The sequence below is a fragment of the Harpia harpyja genome, chromosome 2 (genome assembly GCF_026419915.1).
Source record: "Harpia harpyja isolate bHarHar1 chromosome 2, bHarHar1 primary haplotype, whole genome shotgun sequence".
Taxonomy (NCBI): Eukaryota; Metazoa; Chordata; class Aves; order Accipitriformes; family Accipitridae; genus Harpia; species Harpia harpyja.
Window position 1 is genome coordinate 610,540 of NC_068941.1, and position 27,631 is coordinate 638,170.

General features: G+C 45.9%; 1 protein-coding gene and 1 long non-coding RNA gene across 3 annotated transcripts in view; one reads left to right on the forward strand and one right to left on the reverse strand.

Annotated features, from left to right (window-relative positions):
• Positions 1-7,779, forward strand: part of ANTXR2 (ANTXR cell adhesion molecule 2) — a 120,362-nt gene extending 112,583 nt beyond the window's left edge. For both annotated transcript variants that reach the window (XM_052811503.1, XM_052811510.1), the window contains one exon: positions 5,891-7,779. In XM_052811503.1, the coding sequence (XP_052667463.1) occupies positions 5,891-5,929 (39 nt within the window). In that variant the 3' untranslated portion in view covers positions 5,930-7,779. The remainder of the gene's footprint in view (positions 1-5,890) is intronic.
• Positions 1-27,631, reverse strand: part of LOC128152857 (uncharacterized) — a 198,255-nt gene that overhangs the window by 39,499 nt on the left and 131,125 nt on the right. The window lies entirely within an intron of this gene.

Genomic DNA, 27,631 nt, shown 5'->3' on the forward strand with positions numbered 1-27,631 from the left:
CAACCCATGGTGAAATACTCATTTTGGAAAAGTCCTTTCCATGCAGCGAGGCCCTTAGATTCAGAAGGTATTGCTTAGTATATAGTATTTCACATGTGACTACAAAAAGCCTGTCACGCAGGAAAAGCAAGAGGAACAGTTCTATTGCCAAATTTCAGCTTCGGAGGTAGTACTGCGAGGACTGCTGTCGCTGTTTTGGCAAACCCAGTCCACATTTGCGATACCAAGAATGGAGCCTATATATCCATATCTATGTATTTGTCTCTCCTTTGCATATGTGTTATATAATTAAAAAAATGCTTCTCAAAAAGCTCTAGGCACTCCAGATGGTCCTTAATAATAGAAAAAGTTATACTCTGACACGACTCCAGGCAATATAACTCCCCCCAGCCAAGCAGGCAGCTATGGCGTTGGCACCCAGCTCCCCCCCAGCCCGTGCCCACCTAGTACTGTGATGTGGGAGAAGGGGAGGGTGAAGAGCTTTCCCAGCCCGCGACCTCAGTAAGAGACTTCTACGTTCATCTCACCGAACACAATGCATAAAACTTTCGTGATGGCCAGTTACGATCCTGCTGCTCATTTTAAATCTGCTACTAGACCTTTGTTGCCTTTCATCTATTTCAGTTTGGAAAGATCTAGCAAAATTTATTAGTCGTCTCCACGAGAGCGCTGCCTCTCATTCTCACCCCTGCATGCTTTGAAACTCTTTTTGCTGAGCAGTGTGTCTTCTGGCTGTGTTACTCGGGAGGAAAAAACCCCACCTCAATAGACAGTTTTAAATGGCTGACCAGGACATAAAGTTTTATGGCAGAACATGTTTGCAGCTTGTAACCGAAAGAGCAGAAAATCTGTAGTTCAGTTAGAGCAAAATGCAGCAGAGAAGCAAAATCTAATTTACTCTCTAGATCACACAGGAGCTACATGGTGAATATTTGTACAATGCTTTGAACAGGGAAGGTCAGCTCTGGCCATGCGGGAAGCGGGCTTGGCTCCAGAGGAGCCTGTGCAGCCTGCCCTGCTGCCTCCACCGAAGAGCCCAGTGTTACGTTACGGATCGCTGCAAGGCAGCACATGTTTGCTCACACATGCACGCATACAAATTAAAGTGCTTTTCAAACCTATCTAGCCAACATCAACGGCTGAGCTCCAGGCTTATATTAAGAGTGCAGTCCAAAAGGTATCCTCCTCCACACGCCCGCTGCACTGTTCCAGCAGAGCTGTACAGGCTCGCAGAAAGTCACTCTGGAGGAGGAAACACAGCTGTTTCTGCAGGCACCTCTTAGTGCTTTTGGGGGGGGGGCATTGCCATGCGAGGCTCTAATCTGACGTTCAGCATGAGCATCCACTTCCCTTGAGATTGTGTGCCCTGCAAGGACTTTGTCTTGGTTGTCCCGTAGCTTAAATTCAGAAAGAAATTCAGCAATGTAAGAAATGGCTTTGATGTAATGTAAAAGTATTCCTTCTGAGGTAAAAACCCTTGCTGTATATATTTTTCCTTTTTATCTTGTTGGTTTTTTTTTTCTTTGGGATTTTTTTGTTTGTTTGTTTGTTTGGTTTGGGGTTTTTTTGTTAAATACCTGCCATATTCTTCTCCTGCAGTACCTGTGATGAATCTTCAAGAGTTAAGGATGTTGGGTTTTTTTCTGTTGAATCTGGTGCATGGAGACAACTCCCATATTCCACACGAAGATCACAGAATGCTTGCATAACTCATTTTTTAATTACTCTAGTCCTAAACCACTAATTTAGTTCAATTTGGTACTGACTACGTGTTGGTATTGTTAAGGTTTATGATCCAGTGATTTACAAGGCATGATACATCTGATTTCAAATTGGTTGTATTGATTGTTTAATTGAGTACGGGGACATGAGTGTCACATTAACTCACCAAATTGGTGGATCATGGCAATGCTGCTAGGATGGTAATTCACTGGCGTTATTAGTTACATAGAACAAGCAGGTTTTAATTGTGAAGGCCAAAAATAGACTGATGAGTCTACTGTTTGGTAAATAGTGCTTCTATTTAAGTAAATAGTCCTCTTTGTAAAGTTCAGATTAATCAGAAGAAAAATTTAATATTCTGTTTCTAAAAGCTGATCTTAATGATGAAATAGATACCACTACATGGGAAGTTTTGAATTCATTTAGAGGTACGGCTTACACAAGTATGCATCTTTTTCTCAAAACCAACTTGGACAAAGACAGTGATGTTGGTTACAGCACATACAATCCGGTTTTCTCATTGATGAAAACCTACAGTTCGTATTGGTTTGATCTGGAGATAAATCCTTAACAACTCAAAATTAGTCTTTTATCTTCTGCCTACTTCAGTGTGCCCATCTTGAAGGTGAATCTCATGTGAATGTGAATTAAGATCTCACTTAAACTACTTACAGTGTATTTGTTATTATCTATTATTGTCTGATATTGACAGTGTTTTGATAGCTGGTATTTCTTAGGTGCTTTGAGATACTCCAGTTAATGGTGTTTTGTCTGCCTGTTGGATGGGTTACATGATCAGAGGTGTGGCTGACCAAACAATTGCTTCTTGTTCTCCTTCCTCCCCCATGAGTCCCTGAGTAAGGAGTTTGGGGGCAGAGACCATGGGAGATGAGCGGGGAACCATTATGGTAATTGCTCATTTAAGGATCTCTTCTGTCCCTGCTACGTCCAGAACTACTTGCTCTGGAAGGAAAAACCCTCTAAGCCAGCATTTAGGGGAAAGAGTTACCTATGCAAAACCAACTGTGGCAAACGGACCAAGAGAAAGGCTTGCTGACATACATGTATCCATTTTTGCTAGGAAATAGCAATATGAAAGGTGTGTATGGTAATTGTGCAAGTTAGACTGAAATTGCAGGCATGGTGAGAGCTCAAAGCCCTTTACGTTGGCTTGAAAGCTACTTCTTAATGCATTTCATGTGTAGGTATTGTGAAACCAGGCACCTTGTCACATCCCATTACCTAAACGTAAAAGCTGTTCTCTCCTATGCCAGCGTGCAGTATTTGCTGTTCCGTAATGACACTACAGTCTTCCTGACCTTCTCATTAATTAGCACTTCCAGTGTATTTTCCAACATCCTGATTTCAGCTCTGTCCTCTGCAAGCATCACATTGTCCACAAAAAATGGTTTCTTGCATGGAAGGCTTTGTTTTCATTTGAAATCTCTCATCCTCCAGTTTTCTTAAGTAAGAAAAGGTAGTCAAAGTTGCCAGTACAGAAATTCACAGAAGTTACAGCACTATCTGATCATACAACAAATATAATTGCTAACTTAATGCCTACAGGTAGGTTCAGAGTAGCAGTGACTCTACCTCAGGTAGAAAGGAAGAAAAGAAATAATCACAAGAGCATCTTCCAAAAACCTTCTAACCCTTACTAGAGGCTGGCAGAGAAGACGTGTTTAGAACAAAACAGAACACCTTTTTCTTCATCCTAGGGAAAGCTATGCCTGTAACTCCTAAGATACCACCTCTAAATATTAATTTAAGGCTTCACAATTTCCAAATTCATTTTGGAACAGGTTTATTATGTTCCCTTTCCTCCTCAGTTCCCCCCTTATATTGTTCAAAAATCATCTGCCACTCACGGTCAGCCTTTAGAAGACGACGGACCCTCCAAAATGGCAGGGCACTTACGAGAAGGCACCTGGCCAGCGGAGCAGGGCACAGTGCTACAGACCTGCCGCGTCGCCCCTTGCCCCGGAGCGGCCAGGACAGAGCAGAGGGAGAAGCTCTAACTGCGGACTGGTTCAGCCCTCACTGCTGGTGCGGCTCACAGGGCATTCGCAGTGACAGTTACATGCACGCTACCTGGTAGGATCCCAGCGAAGGCAGAGATGGAAACCCATGCTGTCTTTGGTAACCAGGTTTCAAGGTGGAAGTTCTCCCTCATTTTCTATACATGGCTCTTCAACTGGAAATCCTTCCTAGGGCCACAGAACACCATCTTCCCTAGAGCTAAGGGGCTAGTTTTCCCCTTTAATGACATCTGTTACATAGTTCATTAATGCCATTCTCAAGAGCTAAAACCACACTCATCCCCTCTTAACGCGCTGCACTTAGCGACTTCATGTAGTCAGACCTTGAATAATTTATTTTGGATTCCAGTGAGTATTTCAGACCTCAGGTAAAGCATTGAGCCACCAAAACACCTTCTAAATGCAAACTGAATGCAAACACCAAAATGAGTCATAGTCAAATCATTTGCTCCAAATTCATACAAATTCATGTACTGGTAACTATCTTTAAAGAACAGTGAGAAAGCTACAAACAAAAGCAGAAATTTTGTATCGATGCCCAAACGGTAGTATTAATTACATCAGCTAGGAACTACTGCAATTCCCCTATTACCTGTTTCCTGCTAGCATTTTGCAGAGTCTTGTTTTTCCACTGTAGCATTAACTTGGATGCAAACATCCTTGCTGTCAGTGTTTATTTAACATTAGCTCTGTGGTCAGAAGTGCTCGAGTTGCACAGCATTTCTAGATTTTGTGCTCCAGAAATACTTTGCTTCTACTACAGAATTCATTTTGATATACTTAATTAAAAAAAACCACCAACAAACAAAGCAAGCAAATGGAAAGGGGCATAAAGATGTCCAGGCCTATTAAACTTTGCCTTTAAAGGAGTCTCTTTGCACTGCTGGTTGATCTCTATGCACGTCTTCTGCATTTATAATACAGATGGTAGCAGCTAGAAGTTACTACAGTTACTGTACCCACCTATTCACCAGTTTTATATTTATTATACAGTTGGCAGAAGTAGAATCATTAGAAGAGCGTCAGGGAAAAAAAAAAATCCCTTGATCAAAACGCCTCCCCTTTCGTGCCAGTCAAGGGCAGGTGCCAGCTGAGACTTGCTTGAGTAATGCCAAATAACACTGTGTGCAATCACCCTCCCCGTTAACCGGTAAAACATTTAGATGAAAATAAATGAAAGGAATATGAAATTCAGCCCACTCGAATGGAGAGACTTTGTAATTAATGACGAACCTCACAACCAAACATGCAATACCGGCTGGCATTCACTAATCGTACCATACGTGTTTTCATACAAGTACTTAATGCTTCCATTTCGTAGCTTGGAGAATTACTTTCTCCGGGTGGAGAAGTCCTGAAAAAAGGCTCGACGTAAGCTGGCTTTTTCCATCACAGAAAGGAAGGGTATCGCTGGTGTGCCCTGAAGAGCTGTTTAAAGAGAGGAGCTGTTCTGTTGAGAGTATACCCTACTTCAACAAATTAATAAAAAGGGGTCATGATTTTTGCTAGTGGATTTGTTTCATTCAGCACACCAAAAGCTGTCAAAATTCATCTGGGCCCATTTCTGGGAGAAAGGTATTTACTTGGGTATGACACCAAGAGAAACCACTTTTCCTTTTTGTGCACAGCAATTTTAAAGCACATAAGAACAGAGTTTATAGATGCAGAGCTTGGGTTATTGCTAATAAAATACAGTTTCAAATCAGCAGCAGCTCTGCTAACTAACCGTCACATTCATCTGCACTGCGTGAGGATTTGGCTTGGGGGAGATCTGTGGGGAGTTTCCGTCTTCAGCGTGATCTTCCTTTACCATGTTTAGATAGGTTTGAGTTTGCTCGCTACAGTTACCAAGAATTTGTAAATTATCCTCACAAAAAACCTGAGAGTGTTCGAAACGTGTCTTACGTGTCATCGCTGCTTTCCTAACATCATAAATTTGTAAGTCAAATGTAGTGCCTCACTCTGGGTAATTTCCATTAATTCTTAAAAGGTTTTTCATGGGTGTGTTATTTTCACAAACATCTGAATTTAAATTATAGCCGCCTTCTAGCATCTAATAGTCAGCATTCAAAAATCTTGGTTGCATATATTACTCCACCAATAAGAGCTTCTCTCTCTCCCCCCCTCAGGGCCGATGTATCAACTTCACCCGAGTTCAATCTCAGTAGAGGAGAAGAGGATACCAGGAGGAAAGACAGCCACATTGCCACTTTTCAACCAAGCAGAGAGAACCGAGCACTTCCTCGCATTTCTTGGATCATCTTCAAGCCCGAACTCAGAAGAAGGTTTCTGCATTCCCTGCTCCCAGGGGTCAGCATTGCTGTACCGAGCTCCTGTGTTTCACCCCAGTGCGTTGATACTCTGTGATTTGCAACAGTGACAAGAAGAGAAGCATTGACTTGCGTGCCTGTGCCTTTATAGAACACAAAAGGGAGAATACAGACACCAAAGATGATAATGTTTTTCTATTTTTGTTACTTTATGGTTTTTTAAGGACTACAAATTCTCAGGATGTAATGTGCTTTTAGCAGAGATGCAAAGTTTCTCAAATGCAGAGATGGCACGTGTTACTTAAACAGGGACTACTAGCCAAAGGCAGAGGATAAAAATTCCCACCAGGCTAAGCAAGCACAAGAGTTGAGTGCCTTACAGCGATGTCAGATCACAAAACCCTTGCGAGTCTCCCATCGCATCGTGCCTTACGGGAACCTTCTGACTGGAAGTCTTGTCATTCTAACACTGAAAAGTGCACACGCATGACAAAATGTAGACAGGATGCCTCAAGGTATTGGTAGCAAGCAAGACTTTGCCCTTTAGTTTTTGAAGACACCTTTCTTTCATTATGCACCCGGGACAGGAAGAAAATTAATAGAGCGTTATTCCACGGGAAGACAGCCTGTAACCAGAGATCTTGAGCGGAGTTTGAGGGACTGATGCTTCAAGACCTTGACACTGTGGCTGGTGGTTTTTTCCCCTTTCCTGCATTCAGAGTTCAGTAGCGCATAAAACATCATCATCTATAAACATACCTAGCAGTCGTAGGCTTATGTATTTTTTTTTTTTTTTTTTAGATCAAAAAAAGCAGTAGCCACTAAGCTGGTATCTCAGGGTTCCCCCCCCCTCCCCAAATCTCCAAGGGCTCTTCAGCGTCACAACCCAGCAACTCTCTTTGCATGAGAATTTCAAAGTTTAATTAATATAATTAAAGGCAACAGCAAGCAGCAGCCTGTGAAGATTTTGCTCATCTTTTTTATGCCTTTTGACATTGAATGACCTATTACTGTATGTGCATTACTCGGTTTTCGAGGGGGCACCGAGCATTGGTTGAGATTCAGCAGTGGAAAAAGACCTCCTTCCATCAGTTTAGAAATTAAATTTGTGGGAGCGCTGGCCATCACAAAACATTGACAATGTATGTATTATAATTTTTTAGAAAAACCAGTGTCGTGTCACGTCGACGATGCCAAATTATGTTAGCGTGAGCGGAAACACTGTGGGGGAGGAAGGAGGGAGCAGCTGAAGAAAAAGGCTCAAATGATCCAGTCACTTTCGATACTGTACTTCAGATGCAAAATGGATATTCGAGTCGAAACCTGACAAAGCGCGCCCGCTTTGATGGGAACTGGTATAGACAATGACCAGTGGCTGGGTCAGTGGGATGTCTCTCTGCGAGCAGGGAGGCTTATCAAATGACACTAAAAATAAGTTCAGCAACCATCACGTTGGAGGGGAAAAGGCGAACATTTCACATTTGGTGGGCATGAGCGTGCGCAAGATGGAAAGAGCAATGCGAAGCATCCCGGTCTAATTATCTCCTTTGTGTTCTTCATTGAAATTGCAAGGGACATAAATAATTCTCTTGGTCGATGTCCAAGTTCGTGGCACTGCCCAAAGAAGCCTTTACATATATCCACTTGCTTACATCTTTTGCTTGAGTTTATTTATGTCACTGGTAGCCTCATCATCAACAGCCATGTGTGCACATTAGACTATAAATAAAATTATTATCTAAGTTTCAGTGATTATTTCCTCCTTCTTCTCCTCTGCCCTAGCCACCCATCCTCTTCACAACTTACACCTTCGTTTTGCCAGTTATGCGGTCACCCTCAATACCGGCTTCAAAAGACAGCCCACCTTCCTGCGGCCCTGCGTGGTGTGCCGAGGCGGCCTGCCACAGCCTGACTCAGGGGCTCCCGACTGTTCCACAGCTATTAAGAACCTGTCAGACACTGGCTCGTACAGTATGTAAGTCACGTACACAGAACACTAAAGTGCCCACAGAGATGGCTCGTCGCTCCTGTATCTCGCGAAATCGCAGCTTCGGTACCACTGGCCGTTGGTTGGGGACATTTTAGCCCAGTTGCGTACAAAAGGCTGATTTATCGACGAAGCCCAGCCATCGACAAGTCTTTGGCTTATGTCAAGCCACTGATTAAACCTCTGTGTACTCACCAGCTTAACTCGAGATGAAGAACCGAAACTAGGTAGGATTGCTAGGACACACGTGAGGTTCTGTACCACTCCTCGAGATACTGAGGCGGTACAGGCAGAAACACTGATCTCATCAGACACCAAGTTAAAATAAACTCGGCTCTGTTGTACTTATTTTTCCTCCATTTTTAATGTAAACATGACACTTCTTTTGAGATATCGCTGGAATTGTCAGCTTGCATTTTGAGCAGCGTGTTGCATAACAGGAAAACATGCAGATGAAGAGGATTTTTTCCCTCACATGTATCTGCTGTCTCTCAAAGAATATTTGTAACAAACAGAGCCACAGAAATAGAAATCCACTAATAATCTTTTGTCCTCTCTAGCCGTCTATCCATATTCATTAAAAACTGTAGAATGTGCAATTTTTCACAGAGTGGCTGATAACCAAGCAAAAACGTATTTCAGGTATCTACATTGATTTTTCCCTTGTAATTGGCATGATATTACAGTACCTTACGCTTTTCATTTAGCTGAAGATAATACCCTAAGAGTTTCATTATTATACAGTGTGGAGTATCCGTCACAAACAATTTGGGGGGCAAAAGGCATAGGGTAATACTACTTTAAAATCCACTGATTCAAAATGACACAAAGTAAGACTTCCTTGGCACCAGAGCTCAAAATGCTTGAGAAAACCACAATCGTGAGGGTTAATAGAGTACATCCCTTGCACAGTTTCAAACCTTGGCTATCTGGTTACAGAAAGGACTATGTCCTGGTAACGTTGTTGGTATCTATTTTAGCCTGCCTAAGGAAAGTAACGGTCTCTTGAAAAATTAAATGAGCGTAAGAGTGATCCAGAAAACATTCTACTTAGAAGCATGTATAAACCCCACAGTCTGAAGTAATTCTTTAACAAGATGCCTGCTCCTCAGTATCTTATTTCCATGTCAAAAAGATCCGCCAAATACAGAGGACACAGCAACTAGAGGCATTGGGTGGTGTGACCCTTCACGTGTTAAACCTGTTTAAGAAACCTCTGATCTCTCAAAAAATGATGGGAGAAAGAACGTCTGATCGGACGAGTTTCCCTTCTCAGGAAGGCGCAGCGTTTTCCAGGAACGCGTGCTCCGGGTTTCTGGTCGGGACAAAGCGAGTGGTTACCGCCACGGCCCCAGTGAACGGAGCCCGAGACGGCCATTCCCAGGCAAGCCTCAGAGGCACAGCCTCACGTCCCCGTGTGCTGCACTGCGGTTTGGATCCGGCAGTCAGTACTTGGGACACCGGTTTGGTCTCTAGAGACTTTCCCCTGAAAAGCAGAACACGCTTGGGGTTTTTATGTTGTAAGCATGAAGATTAACACAGAGCAAAGAAAAGAATAAAACCTACAAAATCTGGCTGCGTGGCAACTTACTAATGCCCTGACGGGTGACAATAAGAACCATTTTTCTCTCGAGTGGTGCGTTACTTCACTTAACCTGCGGATGCCTCGTATTGCACAGATACTGAGCATTCATGTGCATTCACTGTAATCGAACTACAAGTTCTGCCTCAATACCAGCTCTGTAAATGGTACACACCTTGCTCGCAAAGACAGTGCGCTGACAACGTACTGTGGACGTACAACATGAGGCGAAGTAATTACGGGGAAGCAAGTATCAATTCCAGGGGACAAGAAATCTAAATGGATTCTCACCCAGATGCCACCAGCTACACTGAAACCTGTTTCAGATGCAGTAGAACTGAGAAAAAAACCCAACCTGAAGCATTAGGAAAAGGGAAAGCTGGTTTCACTGCCTTTATGCTCAATTCCCTGGTAATCCTAGATGTCTGCAAACGCTGTTCGCAGGTGAGCTATTTAAACAAAACTGGGTCTGCATGAGACATAAACAGCACCCTATAATAATCTCTCAATTTTTAAGATATTTATTGATGCTCCTTTTACTTGATCATGCTGAAAAACAGAACGCATACCTCACCACGTATGAGAGTATCACCAGCAAGAAAAGCACATTGGTGAAAATGGTTTTTTTTCTAAAGAGCCATGTACAAAACACACAGAAATTCCACCAGCCAGTCCTTGAGGAGCTCCTGTTACGACCAAGACAAAGCAGGATTTATAGGAAGAGGTAACAGTATTGTGGATAACAGGATATCCTAAATACAGCAAGGCTGGTTTTATTTTATAAATTTTGGTAGTAGCAGAAATTAGTTGGCTGAAGTTAATATGAAATAAAAATGAAAATGAATTTTTCAGTGTTGCCTTTCAGCTGTTTTTTAATTTAACAAGAACTGCAGCTTTCATCAAGCGTTAATCTGCTGGGCTTAAGCCAAAGGAGATGGGTCAGGCTGATCTCTCTAAGGTGAAAGGTAAGGGAATTTTCTTGAGTGCCACGATGCAGGTTCATGCCGAGTCACGAGCACTGCATGAAAGCCTGGGCTGGCTCGTATAAATTCATGCCGGTGTTTTTCCTGCAGGAAATTACCATGCCACGCCTCTCCTCTTTTAATCGTCCTTAATGCGACATCACAACTCTGCCGTTTACATACTGATGTTTACTTAACGTCATCATATTAAAATGTACTAACACGCCCACATTGTGGGTGCAATCCTAAGTCCGGTGTGTGGTGGTGTGCTTTTTTTTTTCCAAGGCAAAAGATCACTATTTTTTAACCGTCTCAGTAAAGGGTACCTCATGCAAGTCATGTTTACATCCCTTCCCCGTGATTTTGATAAGACTCCGAATACACAGTTATCCAGCCTCTTCAAAATTTGTGGTGACATAAGACTGCACTGTTCATTGTTTTCACTTTTAAGCATCTCCTTACAATTCAAATCATGCTGACGTACCCAAGGAAAAAAAAAAAAAAAAAAAAAGGTGAAAGCCGCAAGTAGGGTAGGTTTTACCTTTTGCTTTTTGTCCCTGCACGTGGGAAGGGACTAGGGAATTTTGTGTTCTGCCATTTTAGACAGACCATCCCTTTCTCGCTGGGGGAGACTTGACTCTTTTATTTGTCACAATTTAGGCTGCAGGGAAAGGTGAAGAAACTGAGTGCTATCAATTAGTTTTTTTCCAGGTGGCAAAAGTACACATTTTATCCTGTGGTTATTGACTGCTACCTTGTGACTGAAACAACACTGGTCTGCTGCAGAACAGTTTCCTTTTTTCTAGCTCATTGGGAAGCAGCGAAGGTGCCATCACCATCTGTCTGTAGATTTTAGCTCACTGGAAGTTCTCGCTCGCAAGAGGAGCTTCTGAGGAGAATTTTGGAAACTAAAATCTGCAGCGTCGGGAGGCAGGGCCTGACTCTGACCGCTCCCGCTTGCGCCCCTCGCGCGCTGCTGAGCATTTCCCAGCTCTAAGAAGCTGTAAGGTGCGCCGGGGATGTTCCGCGGTAAGCACACGCCTCCCTCCCCGTAGCTAATCCAGACGTACTAATCTCGCAGATTGACTTCTTTCTCCATCCTACGGCCGCCGTGGCTTGGGAAGCACCTGGCGGCTCAGAGGATCTCCCAAGAGATAAGGTGAGGAGTTGGGAGAAGGAAGGCGACATAACAATAACCTGACCTAGATAGACAGTAGCTGTCTTCGGATGTGAGCGCACAAGTCGGGGTGCGTCTTGCTGGAGCCACCTTCTCTGTGCGTACATACTGTCAGGCAGAAAAAGGGACAGATTTTTCACAGGAGCTTAGATTTGCGTTTCCCCGCACGCAGAGCTCCGCTCACCCGGACTGAGAGCGGGCAGGAACGCGGACGGCCAGCAACAGGCTCCGCAGACCCTGTCCTCCACAGCAGCCTGCAGTGGGCACAGAGGTTTCCTTTTTCAAGAGCAGGTTTGCTCAGTGGTGGGTGACACAGAAAGGTTAAACGTTGCTTCCATGTCAAAAATTTCAGCCTGACTCTATCAGCAGAATGGGCATAAATAATGAGGTCATCTGCTGTCGAAGCCAAGCTCAAGTGTTACGAGAGAGAAATGTTCCCTTTCACACTGCTTAAGGGGGTGGGGAGGTTTTGCCATTGTCTTCAGCAAAGAGAAAAGGATCCAGCCCAAGGAGCTGAATTTGAAAACGATACCATTAAAATGGCAAGCCTCAAATGTCAAAAGGAGGCACGCAAACTGTACCAAGGAAAAATGAAAGCAGGTAGAAACGTACTGATCAGGAACTTAAGAGATCACAGTAAGCAAGTGAAGTAAATGATAATTTGCTAATGAGCATCTTCTAAATACCTCTTGTGCTGTTACAAAATTACTTAATGTCAAAATTGCTAGTAAGAGCCTTATTAGACCTGGCATGTACTATTTTATTTCACAAATCTGTTTTGCATTGGCTCAATTAAAATTGTTATATATTTTTGGGTCTTGTGTAGGTGCCATCTGTTTAACAGTACAAGTGGGTCCTGTGATGCGCTTGTAAATTTTCTGCTGCAATAATTTTTTTTAATATAATGAGGGTCTCTGGATACAAGAAACTGCCTATACTCAATGATTTTTTTGTTTTTTGGCAGTAAACTTACAACAACTCTTACCGTGTTACAAGGATGGCTCTGCATCCTATGGAAAAACAAACAGCTGATCTACGTGTTTGCACCAAAGTCATATTATTTAATTCACACTTATTTTTTTCATTTGCTTGTTCCGCCTTATTTTGTAAATGAGCTTATTTTCCCAAACTGGAATCCATAGGATTGCTCTCAGCTGGTTTCCTGTGGCTGTAGCTGCTGCCTTCCGCGGACCTACTTGGACCACATGTTGAAGTCAAGTCGTTACCCAAGCAACAGTGAAGTACAAGTGTTGTAGGAGCGGGCCTGTCTGCCTTGCGGATCGGGTCTCTCATGCCTGTTTCAGCACAAATTTGCCTGTTATTCAAGTCCCATGTAAGGGACAAAGAAAACGTATCTGACAACAAAGAGCCACGACAGTCACCTCCAAGCCCTGGGAGCTACGCAGTTCCTCACCTTGCCAATATTTCTGCAGGAACTGACTTGATGGGGTGCTGTCGTGGGGGACGGGGACCCCACGGGAGACTTCCCATACAGACAAACTGCTGCTTCCTGCTGAGCAAAGTTACAGAGAAAAAAGGAAGGTTCCCCAACGTCAGACTTGCTGGCAAGCTGCTGATCTGGCTTTTGAAGCCAGTGTGCCAGCACCAAGCTGAAGCAGGAAAAGCAGCTGGGCCCAGGACCTCTGTTACCAACATGCTGTGGAGAACTTGGCCCCAGGCGTCCCAAGGAAGGACATTAGATAAAGCACAAACACACAATGAAGTGTGCAGGCTGGGACGGCACAAAGGGCCGCCACAGACCAGCTCGGGCCCGAGGGGACGCCTAAACTCCTCGGCCAGAAGTTCCCTGTGCCCAGAGCTGCACAAGCTCGAGCACGCCTACCACACGTGGGTCACCCCCACAGCTGGCGCACCTGGCACGTGCTGCCACCAGCACCGTGCTGAAGCTGATTAAAACAAACTACACGAACATCTCATGAATGTGACTGGGAACAAATGCACCTTTTTGAGGCAAAAATCCCATCTGCACAGAAACAGTCTGATGTGCTCTACAGCAGAGCGAAACCTGGGAACAAATCTCCAGGGAAACAGAACTAAAACTTTCTTTTATACTTTGGGGTTTTTCTATTACGATTTTTAGCTCTTGCTATTCCGTCACAAGCACTGAAATGCTGTTCCTAAATCACAATGAATTGTAACAAAGGCCCAAGCCCAGCCTATTACTCGGTTTTCCTTTAAAAAATGTAGTCTCAAATTATTCTGCTAAATTCTCCAATATGTTGTAGGAGAAAAGTAATTGCAATGGCAACAATACTGCAGCTTATTTTGAAGTTCTCGGTTTTGCTCCACAGTCAGGAGAGGGATGCCAGATTTAAGCACGCAATTTATATATGTAGAACTGCTTTTTTCTGTATGGTGGATCAAGCAGTACACAAAAAAGCGTGCAGCTACCTGCAGTGCTGCTTAGGATGCTCAGTAGGACAGTCCCCTCAGTGGACATCAGAGATCAGAAAGAGAACTGGCTCATTACAAACTCTGTTCAGACAGAATGTAGCACCTTGGCTGCCTTGGATGACACTCATTTCTTCTCCTACGTTCTCTGCATACTCACTTGCTTGAGTGTGGCAAACAAAGTTCGTTTATCCCCAGCTGACGGCTAGCTGAGGACTTGCTGAGGGCACCAACACCCACAGCCTCTCGCCGCTCTTAGAGCAGAGCATTCTGTGGTAACCTGAAGGGAAGATGAAAACTTTTTCCTAACATCGTGCTGCTTCTAAGATATCGTTAAGGAAATGGCTGCACCTTAAGAACACTTCTTGCCTATTTCTAGATTTTATTTACAAGACTAGAATCAGCTGTGGAGAGATTCCTCCTTGACCAAATCACTCACTTTAGCATTTAGTCAGGAGCTGAGAAGCCAAGTACCACATCGGCCCTGGCCATCTGCCTGAGCACCAGTGACGTCCCTTACTCCCCTGGATAACCTACTGACAGCACGGGGAAACCTGCCTGCTCTGACTACAGTGCTAGAGCAAAGCGTTTTATTTACCAGGCAGCCGAATGCTAAAGCAAAGAACCTGGACCACTATGACATGCCGACACAACAGCATTTAATGCAGCAACTCAAGGTGCCTTTACTCCTTCCAAAAACCTCTCCATGCTATCCGTGCACTCAGCAATGCCTTGGTACTCGAGACAGCTGCTCAGCGCATTGTCAACACCCGGAATGTATTGTGTCTATTGACAGAACTGCAAAATGCTGATTAAATTATGTGCTTTAGCCAACCTGTGTAGGGAAAATTAATTGAACTGCAAAACTCATGGGTTCAGCGTTACCTTGTTGGAATGGGGAGGCTGGGCTATGTAATGCTTGATCTCCTTTTATTTGATTAGGCAAATTAGGAAACAACAGTGTGAAATGCATTATTGTACTAATATGATGTCCAAAATGTGAATCTCATTAGAGGTCTGGCCGTGATGGTCCTTATTTGGATCCTCTGTAAACTGAAGAAGAGTAAGTAGGCCAGAAATATATATTTTTCAAATTACAGTGGGATTGCCCAGTAATGAACATCATATTCTGTACAGGCTTTAGTCACTGGAACATCTCCTCATAAAAAACATCTCTGAGCTTCTGGAGAAATTTAGTGCAAAATGTACTAGAAATGGAGGAGACGCAGTAGGTAGATGAGGTCGGAGCCAGAGAGCGTTATCTATTGACGCAAGTTCGCTTAGAGCCGAAAGCTGCCTTGGAGAAAAGAAGGTTTATGGGGTGAGACCCCCGAGGGAGTGAGGACACCGTAGCTCCCTAAAGGGATGGCTGAACAGTCAAAAAATGTGTTTTGCAAAACTTATCTTGGCAAAAGCGCATGTTATGGTTATTTGGGGAGAAGGAAGGTAGAAAAAAGCAAGGATGATGGACTACTACTGGGATGAGCTCAGGGGACAGCCAGCTGCCATGCTGCAAGACCAAGGGAAACTTGAGTTGGCTCTGGAGAGCGCTTTGCTACCGCAAAGCCTGTGCCGGTGCTCTCGGGACTTGCCATAGTACCCCCTCGTGACATCGGTCTCTTCTAAGAAAGCTTTGAATTCAAGGTCAGTCCATAATACTAGGGGAGAACAAACATATGGTATAAAAGTAAAACAACACTACATTTCATCTGCAAAAGGGTTTTATGAGAAGAGCCAGTTCAGTTATAAGTTGGTAAAGGGTCACTTCACAATATAGCCCTTTCAAATTGCAGTTCAAACTCAGAATTAATTATCCTTTCACTGTCTTGGGTTTTCTTTTCTTCTTTGCTTCACATTAACTGCAGCTGAAATTATTTTAAAGCAATGATCTTGAACATCATGTCCTTCAGCTGGCCCTGAAAATCCATTTTCTATGGAAAGCCTCCTTTCTTTTCCAAGATTTCTGTGAGTCTATAAAGCTCATCAAGGCTCTGGTTCTCTAGGGGTGTCAGATGCTCGAATAATACCCAGGTGTCTGCCTGCTGGACCAGCTCCAAGGTACTTTATTAGCATGAATAGGCCAATTTGAAAGGACTTTAACTCCTTCGGCTTTCAGGGATCCAGCACGCGTGTCCTGCAGCAGCAGCAGGACACGTTGTGCATGTGCACAGCTACAGTACAAATTCTGAGTCATCAAGTTGTGAGATAAAAACAGAACATCAAGGGCAACAGGCACAGGCTGAGACATGCCAGTCTGACAAAAGAGAATTTTTTTTCCATGCAATTATACCTATAAAAAGTATCTTTAAGGCCAGAACTACTCGGAAGCTCCCACACTCTTTTGGAAATGCCACTTTTTCCCCTTCCTGTGTTAACTCTGGGCACAGCAGAGAAACAAGGTGGCTCTCCCACGTGAAGCGACCACAGCTGCATTTCAGGGAGCTTTTTACATACTTCAGCTGCTCTCAGCTCACAGTTAGATGTGCAGTTTACTTATGGCTGTCAAAGGAAGGAGAGGCTCTCAGGGCCACATTTCTAGCTCCCACCGCTGTACCAGGGGGATTACAAGGCTGCATGCTCCGGCGCAGCTATAGGGTTCATAAGTCTATGCGTGGCGGGCTGCCATGATACCGTGCTGCACAACAGCACGCCACAAGGTAAGTCACTTGCTTAGCACACGAGGGGCATGTTGACTCCCTCTTTTACCTTCCTATTTTGCATAGGTTTCCAAGGGAAGGGAGAAAACATCCCATTTTAAACATATTACATAGGGGATGGTCCCAAGCCAAACCAAGCTCTACAGAGAGAGAGTGAAAGCAGATTTCCGAGTTGACTTCAGGCTGGGAAACTCGCCTCTCTCCCTGCACCTAAGGGAATGCTATTCTTCTGCTTCCTCTCATGAAAAGTTTTTTGACTTTTGCCTCATGCCAGGGTTTCCCATGGCACTGCATGAGGCTCAAGCATGCACAGCGGGCCTGTAGGTACCAGCATAAGCTGCAGGGAGATAACCCTCTGACCCTCTCTGGCCCCTGAGCCTCTGGAGCTCATTCTTCATTCTGAATGAAGGCTCATGCCTTCATTCTGTTCCTGAAACTCCCACAACACCGAGGCTAGAAGGACAGTACGAGCAAAGCTAAAGACAGAGCTCAAGAGATAACAGGCTGCACCTTCCCCCTTTCTGCCAGCCCAACTCACTAATCGTACACCCCCAGCCCATGCTATGTCCTAGCCAAAGCAAGCTGAAGGACGGGTCGGACAGGCGGTGGCTCCTGGGAGTCACACAGCGCAGAGATTTCTCTTTCCCTTCTCCACCCCAACAATCTGTTAGTGGGTGTTGATGAAAAACTGCTTCAGACAGGATTTTCAGAAGCTTTTCACCAAAGCTTAATGCTGCAGCTTGGAAATAAATGGGACTTTATCACTGACATCAGCCCACAGCCAAACCAGTGCCAAGAGCTCTTGAAAATCACTCCCCACGAGCTCAACAGTTTTCAGGAGTGGAAACGATCCTGTTGCAGAGGGACCGGCCGAAATTTGGTGCAGGGGGCCTGTTTCTTACAAGGGTCACCGCAGGCCCTGGCCAAGGGGCTTGCCAAAGGAGCGGCTGCGAGGGACGGGGGAACACAGCCCGCCGAGGCGTCATGGGAACAATCCGACTTTCGGCTGAAGCGATGCAGCCCCGCCGGCCAGCAGGCTGGGAGGGGTTTCGTAAGTGACTCACAAATCTCTGCTGTCTTAGGGCTGATTTTGCCAAGGAGAAAAGTCATTGGCGCTGACCATCGCTGCAATGCGTTAGGCCGGTGAGGAACACCACACTTCCCTGCGATTTGGGCATACTCTGAGTGCTGGCATAACCCATGGTCTTCCGATGAAATATGCAGGAGAAAGCAGCGCCAAACAGAACAAACTGAGACAGGGCCTAGCTGCAGGTTGCTGTGATTGTGCAACACATGGCTGACACGAGAGCTGGCTAAGACTGGTATCTCAGTATCACTAAATACTGACTATTCCTGTTTCCATTCTCCAGAGATTAAGACCAACAACATATAAGGAAAATAACAGCATAATGAAACGCTGAATTCTGGGGCCCTGTAGTGATCTGCAGGTACCTAAACTGGCCCTAGAGACATACTTTTCCTCAAATAAGCCCCATGTACACACAGCCTCCCTGTTAAACAGGCCTCCTGATTTTTTCCTTTCAAAATCAACTTGCTGGAGATTCAACCCAGGGGCTGAAGAGCTCCCGGGGCCTGAAGGAACAAGGGCACAGGCTCAATTAGTTTGAATGATGATAGCCCAAGTTCAACTCCTTTGCCGGTGAATTTTGTTTTCCTTCTGTTTTGGTCAGGGCTGCGTTCCCAAATGTCTCTGCCTCCAGCCCCTTCCTTACGAAGCTGGGGGAGAGGCGCTTCGTCGCCGTGCCCAGCTGCCTGTGCAGCCCGTGCCTGTCAGAGCGCCTTTCACAGCACCCCACTGCCGGCTGCTCAGTAACACGGCAGGGACGTCCCTCAAGTTACAGGCCTGCCATTCGCTTCCCGTTCTGCCAAGCGAGTCGGCATAACCCTCCTACATCCATAATCCTCTTACAGCGGGAGAGCATAATTTCTCCTGCAGGGTGTGACCTGCCATATGTTAACCCAAAAACCCAAGAAAGAGGCTCTCTTCTCTAACGCAGGAGCAGTCAGCTTGCACCCAGGACCCCGCACAGTTAAAAGTGAAGGTAAGACCAGGGAGATGCCCCAGTTGCAGGAGCGAGCAGAGAAACCCCTTGTTAACTGTGCCTCTGCAGACCTGCCGCATTACGGAGGTTCTTCGCGCATAAACTGCAGCTGCTGCTGCTTTCCCTTATCCTAAAATTTCCACATGCAATGGCTCCGCCACCTGGGCATTTACTGCTGGCTGACACAAAGCCCTGTGTGCCGGCTCCAGCACGCTGAGGTGCCGCATCCCACCACAACAGGGGAACACAGCTCCCCAACAAGGGCCGGGTGGAAGGCTGCACAGCAGGTGCTGCCCAGGAATACTATCAGCAGGATGAATGAAACCACGTGGGACTATTTTTACTAGCTCCGTTGATGTGCACAATAAAGACAACAGTAAATAACACTTTTCCCCGCCTTTCTTCTCAATATCCGTTTTTCTTCTCTATCATCTAATTTCTCATTATCATGAGTTGGCTTCACTGATGAAAACTTTGCCTCGAGCGTGGGATAATTCTCCCTAAAACTGTGTGTGATATTGCCAACACCTCTGGGCTCTCTTAAACTCAATCTCCTCCGATAAATTCCCAAGGGAACGACTGAGTTACCACAATTTCCTGAGGAATAAACAGGGAGGACTGACCACAGTACCTCATGCACCACTGCATGGAAACTCAAGTAAATGTTGAACTCTTGTGATGATTGGTTTCCTTACCTCAAGAAAGACAGCAGTTTCATTGTTTCTAGAGTTTTAATTGGTGAAAAACTGTCTTGGTAATTTTGCTATCAGCAATAGCAAGTCTTGAGTATTAACGGTTAAAAATGACTGAAGGATGCAAAGATCCGTGGTGTATGAAACCTGTTAACAGCAGTGAAAAGTAAATGCACGTGCAATGGACCAAGTTAAATACCTGCAAAATACAGGTTAGATATCAAGAAAGCCTTCTAGGAGATCCGGGAGGCACAGATCACGCCTTTTGTTCACTCTTTGGGTTGTGCTGCTTCACCCCACCAGGTATTCACTGCTTTGCACCGCCACTGAAACGTCTCAGGGAAGAAATACCGTCTTATAATCATAGCTGGGAAGATCACACGCTGAAGTCCCACCCACATAAAGAAAGGCAAGTTGCATGAACAACCACAGAACACAGCTCTGCTGCATACCTGCTGCTCCAGGCCTGCCCCCGGCTCAGATACAAACTGCTTTAGAAAATACTGGCAAAACCATCTGCGTGATGCTGTTTCCTTCCTCACACCAATGGCAGCAAGAGGGGAAAGAACACGTTGACTGTTTTTCAGGCACAAAGTTGTCCCCCCTCTCGACGCCCAAGGTGCGACACGTGGCTCGGCGTTCCCCCTTTGCTGCGGGGCTGGTTCCTGCACACAGAAAAGCCCGGCAGCAGCAACTGCCCCGACGGAGTGGGAAGCCAGCTGTAACGCATGGACCTCACGAGATGTCTGTGCCCTCATGAGCGAGCAGGGCATAGGCAAGAAGGGCCTTTGCCGTGCCCAAAGCCACCCAGCAGGGTGAGGTGGGGCCACGTCCCTGATCAATCCCAGCAAACACAAAATCAGCAGCAAGGCAACAGAGCATGTGAAGATCCTGTCAACACACACTTAAAATAAGAACTGTGAGCAGATGCCCCTGGCTTTCTAGGGACTACAGAAAACTTAAGCTCCTTGCTTGGAGCTCCAGCAATCTGCATCAGATACGGAAGAACCAGCAGGGACCGCTGGTGCCGCAGCGGAGAGCATGTCCATGGGGATGCTGCACCCCTTGCTCTGAGGTTGGCTCTTCAGCCCACTTGCCACAAAAAAGCTGAATTGGGATGAGGCCTCTTGTTCAGCTGGAAAATGCCATTAATGAACCAGCAGTGTGGCACAAAAAGGCACGCACCCATCTGTTCCCTGTTGCCAGCACAGCGAATAAGCCTAATGAACTAGTCCCTCCTCTTTATAAACCAAACAGCAGCAATGATGTATCAGAGCACCTTCCCTGTGCCTTCTGACCCTTCTGTGAAGAAGGTGTCCCTGCCAGCCCTGTTACAGGTACTACCGCTAATCACTGCTTATGCTTGATCTAGAGATCCCCGTCACGTTTTAACCAGAAAGCCCTACTATAGCAAGACGTGGCTAACCTACTTCCTCCAAACACTACGTAACGAGATATATTGCCGTCTACTGAGTCAAAGAAGGTTGAGAGAGATGATGACAAGTGCTCTGGCAGGAGGAGAATGAGCTCAGGGACCGCTCCAACACCTCTCATCTTCCAAGTTGTACAGACTGCTTATTTTTAAGACCCCCAAAAATACCACTACAGTGGTAACTGTTCAGACCAAACATCCATCTAGTCCAGCTTCCTGTCACAGTGACGCACGGCAGGAGCGGCACAAACACACAAGGCTATGACGACAGTGCCAGCGCATATGTATCTTCCCCGCACACACTCCCAGGCCATGACTCGCAGCTCGGGGATGCCCTGACCCAGAGACAGGAATTTTTATATCTCTCCGCTGAGATCACGTGGTCTCGATCCCACCCTCTAACACAAGACTTTTTCTTTCATTTCCAGCGTGCAGAATTGGACTACGCAAAACAAAAAAACAACCACCGCAAACCCCAGCCTTAAAGAAATCAGTTTCCACTTAGAAAGCAAAGCTTCTTTCAAACTGCACCGGGTATTACTTCAAAGACTGCAGCAAAGAGATAAAAATCTCAGCCACCAAGATACAAAAGATTTGAACAAACACAATCCCGAAGGCACTATTTAAAGTTTTAAAAACCCAGGGTTTAAGCTATTTATAAGCTGCCTGAGGCCCTGTTACCAGGGTTTGAAAGCAAGGGGCCGACAGCACGGACGCCCTCCTACAAGAAATTGGAATTTCTTCACAAACCACAGAGCAAGCAGGGGCAGAGATCACTGAGGGTCAGTGTTTAGCTCCCAAGTCACCCAGCTGACACCCAAATTCTCCTTCCCTTCTGCAGCATCAATGTCTTCCATATCCTTTCCACAAGGCTCTGCCCACAGAGCCCTACCAGACTCGCTAGCAATGCACTTGCTCTTACCTAAATAGATTTATCAAAGTGTTTTCACTTTGTGGTTAGAAACTCCGTAGAACAGATTCCTCGGGATTTGTGTAAACTATTCTTTGCATCCCCTGGTACTTCCTCGGGTAGCACACAGAGAAAGTGAGCGTGGGGACTGATGGCGGCTGGGTGTCATTGCACTTACTAGGAAATATTTTCAATTGCCATAATCAGTTTTTAAGGAGGACGCGGCGGCCACAGTACATCATAAATCCCAACCAAGCTCTGTAACTATTTTTTATGCCTGCAAAAAAATACGTCAGAACATCCAGTGCTTCGTTTCGGCTTCTCCCTGGTGTTTCCCAGGGAGTCACGCGGCCATCCCCCTACAGCACCATCATGCAGGGCACGGAACAAGCTGCACAATGCTTCCCGGTCCACGCAAAGTTTGGTTTCTTCCCTGACATACAAGGTTTGATTATCCCCATGTTAGCATGTAAAATACTACCGTGCACAGAATAACCCAGTCACTAAAATGCTGCTACAGCTTTTCTTCTTGTAGCTGCCGGCTGACTAGCCACGGTGCTAAGGGATTGAATTTGGCTGTCCAGTGCGTCTTCGCCGGGCATCTACAATGCCCAGAGAAACCTTCAGTTCAAGAACTCCCAGCGGTGCCTCTTCTCCTGTCCCAGCCTGCCCTGATGCACAGATCGGGTCCCTCCGTTTTCTGCAAGAAAACCAAAGGAGATGCACGTATTGGGCCGAGGCCTCTGGCCTCAGCCCTTTAAGGGGAAGCATGTATGTGCCAGTATATTCTGCAGTCATTGTACAAAAAGATTGCAGCAAGCTTCCCAGGTTCTTCTAAACCAAGCTTTATGGTAATTCTCTCCAAAGATACAAACATATGGACTGCAGGACTTCTCTGAAACCAGCCACTAACATTTCTGTATCTGTAACTAAATCAAACCAGCTGACGGAGTGGCTTTGCCATTTCAAAGAATTTCCTCTGAAGAGGCCATCTGATAACCAACAAGAGTTTCCTTTTTTTAATTTTACAGGGCGGTACTATTTGACACAACGTCTGTGTCCAATCCAGCCTGTGTAGGTCAGCTTCGAGACTTTTACTCACTACTTTGGTTGCTGGACTTTGCTCTCAAAGCTTTAGAAGTGCTGAGGTAAAGGCTCTCTCCAGAAAGGGAAACACGCCATTCCTGCTTCTTGTGATGCATAAAAATCATATAAAAGCCATTTTCTCAAGCCGTTTTGGGTTTTTTTTTAATATGAAAAATTCCTTTTTTCATAAAAGCAGCTGGAGAAATAGGTGAAGTTCTGCTATTATGAGTAACAGAAGCACCTGAGGAAAAAAAAACCTGAGCACCTGAGAAAGTAAACACACTTTGGCCTGACCACTAAATAACCATTTTAGTCTTTGAGATCTAATTTCTTTGTTTTGTAAGAACCATAAACTCTCTGGTGCAAGCCCATCGCTTGAAACCCCTGCAAAAAGGCTCATCCCTTTCTTTGGTTTGATTAGAGAGGCAAAGGTTTCCTCCAAGTTTTGGGTTCTTCCAGGTGAAAGTCAGCAGCGGCGGAAGACAGCAGCCCCTGCAGCTCAGAGCTGTTCCTTGCCATCACTCCACCCTGCACAGCCCCTCGTCTTCACAATTAAACACCTGCCACTGACTACCTCTTTAATCACCCTGCGTGATGAGAAGCAGCCACAAACACACTGGAAGAGAGCGGTGATGGGTGATTCTGTCTCTGGCAGAGCAGACCGGACGCAGCACCTTATTCCGCTCCTGCGGCAGCCCCGACCCCAGCTCAGCACTTGGGGGACACAGTGGGCTGGAAGCACTTTGCAGTCCGTTTACTCTGCAAAGGCGAGGTCTAACCTGTGCCCAACAGGCCCCGAATTCAGGAGAAGAGTAGTAGCTCGGAGCCAGCCATGTTCTCTTTTCCATTCCCCACGCTGCCGACCAGGTCACAGGACAGGACACGTGAACCCTTGCCTTGGAGATGACTTACTCCTTTGGTGTTGCAGCTACAGGCCATGTCTATGCAACCAAAGAAAACATTTTATGTTGCCAAAGTATTACATAGCGTGGGGAGGCTGGTAATACAGAATTAGGGAAGAGCTGGCAAGTGTGAGGTTTCCTGTAGCTTGGCTCTCAAACATATTGAGGAAAGATGAATCTTGGGAAGAGTGAAGGGAAGTTCAAGCCCTCTGGAGAACAGGGATCCAGAGCCCAAAGCAATTGAAAGGGGAGGAGAGAAAAAAAGCTATTAGCTCTGCATCCCAGCTGAAGAGAAAAGCAGTGTCACTGTTAAGACCTGGAGAAATAAATGACATGCCAAGGAAAAGCTCTTGCAATGTTTTTGCGGCATTTTACCTAACAAAGCCACGTCCATCCCTCATGTCCTCCCCGCTCGCCCAGAGATGCCCCGGTTTTGACGCAGGGCCAAGCGGGGGGCAGGTGTCTCCTGGGGAGCATCGGCGGAGTCCACGGATGCCTCCAGCCCTGCCAGCGCCTTCCAGAACTGCTGTCGCACAGGCTAACGGCAGCTGAAACCGCTCACCGTGTTCATCTTCCTGCCGTGACAGGACCGTAGCAAAGAGGTTTACTTGACCAGGACCTGGAAATCTTTAAGATGAGTTGCCCAGACAAAGCCAACGGTGAGTAACTTCACGCTGAGTGGTGTCTTTCAATACCCTTGCAGAACAGCTGGAAACTGAGCTGGGACATCCACTGCCATCACCTAACAGGGTCAAGCCCACTGAGCTGTCCAAGATGAGGCCTTTTTTCTCTCAAAGCAGCCCAAACTTCATTTTACTCCTCTCTTCTAGGGATGAGACTGTGGCTCTGGCATACGCCACATCTAGAGGAACGTCTTCAGCTGTCCGGAGGTGATGAGGGCTTTTTAAAGGGGCCGATGTGACGCTGGGTACCTCCCTCACCCAGATGTTGCGTTTAGGGTGACCGGTGGCACCAACTGACCGCCTTCAGCTCCAGCCCCAAACGCACCCACAGGGTCAGTTATCAAGGAACAAAATGTTTGCAGGACAATGGGACTCCCCTTTTATTTATATTTGTTTCCCATTACGTAGCTGCTTCAACCAGCAGCTGAAGTTAAAATAGGACTGGCTTAAAAGGTAAACATTTCTCACAGCTTTCTCATCAACTACATTAAATACAGCCATAAAAAAAGCGCCCCACAATATTTTCTGTATTTGCTGAAGGATGACGTCCTCCTTGCCTTAAGCGTGTGCCAGATTACTCATAAACCTGGACCATATGCCACTGCAATTTACTGATGGGCCCAAGCTGTTTTGGTAGATACAAAATCCGAGGGGATTACGGAGGCTCGATCCACGCTGAAAACAGAGCAACACTGGTGGGGCAGCTGCTTGCTCTCTTTGCTCAGTCTTAATTTAGGTCAGTAGCCAACAGACCGCCCAAACGCCATGCTCTAGAGCTCGGCTGCGCTGCGCTGCGCTCAGGCACGCGCTGAGGCCGGCCCCAGCCACGGGCATCCGCTCCCTTCGGGGCACTTGCCCTTCGTCGGGACTCAGCGTCCAGCCCGGGCTGTGTGGCAAGAAGAGCGCGCAGGAGCAGATGAAAAGGCCCTGGTTTCTCATATTTAGAGTTAGGCTGCCAGAGCTAGCTGAAGAACCCTTAATTCAAAGCAAAAAAGGGGTTGCTTCCCCCCCCCCGGCTCCTGTTTGCCTTCCCATGTGAATACACAGATCACAGCTGCATGGTTATATACCCTTGGAGTGGTGTGGGTGGGAAAAGCCCAAGTGTGGGGGCAGCGGAGCGGGGTGACATCCAGCAACAGCTCTAGCAAAGCTCCCTCGTGCAGACCTTGCTGGTGGCCTGTCTGGAAGGCAGCCGGTGACTAGCAGGTCACCTCAGCTCTGGTTTTGTGTTCCCTGGCCTAGAGAGGGGTCTGCTTTTCAAGAAAAGAAGGGGACAGCTCAACCGACAGTACCGCCTGAAATGGGGGTCTCTCCTGTGTGGTAGTTACTCAGAACAGAGGTGCTCGCAGTCGGCCAGACCTTGGCTTCTTCCTAAAGAGGCTGATACTCACATGAAATATCAAATGACATAAATGATCTGCTGATTCAGGAAAAGCCTATTTAATACCTAGTAGTACACATAATTCAGCTGGAGCAAGCAGCTACATATTAAACAACTTCTCCACTAGATCACTGGAATCTCTTTCCCCTCCACATTATCTTGAATTTCTTCTTTCCTAAGTAAAAAGACAAGCACCTCCGCCACCTTGAAGAAAGGCGCTGAATATCATCAGGGAATTCCAAAATATTGCAGAGAGTACGATAGGAAATGGGGATCAGAGAGGCCGAGTGTGAACACCCTACGTTTCTCCATACGGATGAGAAGCACTCCAGATCACGGCCACTGTGCATGAAATATCAAATCTAAATCATGTGAACATTCTTTTCAGAACAGTCCTCCACTGGGTGTCATTTGGGATTGTAACTTCTCATCGCTTAGAAGATGACCGTGATCAACACAGCCCGACTGAATTTTCCAGCTGTCAGAGCTAGCAGACTGCTTCATTCAGCACAGCGGCTTTGTGCCCTTGCAAGGATGAATCGCACCCAAAGATTTCACTGCTTCGTACAATTAAGTAGATCAGAGTCCAGCCATTTTTACTTTTAAGTAAGAGTTTGCAATTTGAACCTCGCATGTCTCATCCTGACAGCTGAAACGCATCAAAAAGCTACAGAGTTGTATCTGCCAGTCTTCAGAGGTAAGTGCGACAGAGTCTGATAGCAAAAGCTTGGCTCAAGAAACCCGCGCTTCAAGTACTTGTGAAGGGTGAGGCAGCAGCAGACTTCCAGCTGAATCACTTGGCCGCTCTCTCTCCTTCAAATGATGAGCCCATCCCACACCTCTGTGCCTTTGCTCTCAGACTCTGATGTGGAAGGAGGAACCGGCACACCGACCCCTCTAAACCGCTTGTCGGATGTGGTCATCTTCCCTCACCTCTTGCTTACGCCAGTGAAACTTCATTCGTTTCAGACGTATTACTCCTCCTCGTGCCAGGACACTCGGGCCCCGCTACACCGCCTCCCATCTGCTGTAATAAACATTGGCCCTAAGTCTTCACTGATGTTGAAATCCTTTTGTATCAGTCTGGCAAAGTAGAGAGTCTACACAGCTTTGTGAAAATGAGCCGCAAGCATCCAGCGATGGGTTGCCAGGAGGCTAGGACACTAATGTCTGATTGGAAGGGTATTTGTTAGGTTTTTTTTGCTTATTTTACAGATTTGTCCTCCTCAAGTTTCTTTGTCATTACTGTGTCCCAGAGTGACCCCGAAACACGCATGCCTTTTCTTGTGGGCCAAGGTGGCGGAGACTGAATACTATTACTCCCGGCTTCGCATGCCCAGATGTGCAGTGCAGATGGGGTTTGCAGAAAGGGACAAGGTCTGGCTGATGATAATTGTTTACAACTTTTATTAAACCCATTTTCCTGTTCTAATTATTATAATAGTTCCCGAAAACATCGTCCGTGGACTTTAAATGTTTGATGACTGTGTGTTTTAATGAAAGCTATGGAATTATCCTGTGCTCGGTGCCACATGGCCCCACAAAGCAATGGAGATGCTAAATAATTTTTAAAAATTTATAGTTTACAAGATATATTTCCCATCTGTGGCAATACAGTAGCTCCCAAATGCATTAATTTCACCACATTAACAACACCTCTTAAAAACAATTGGC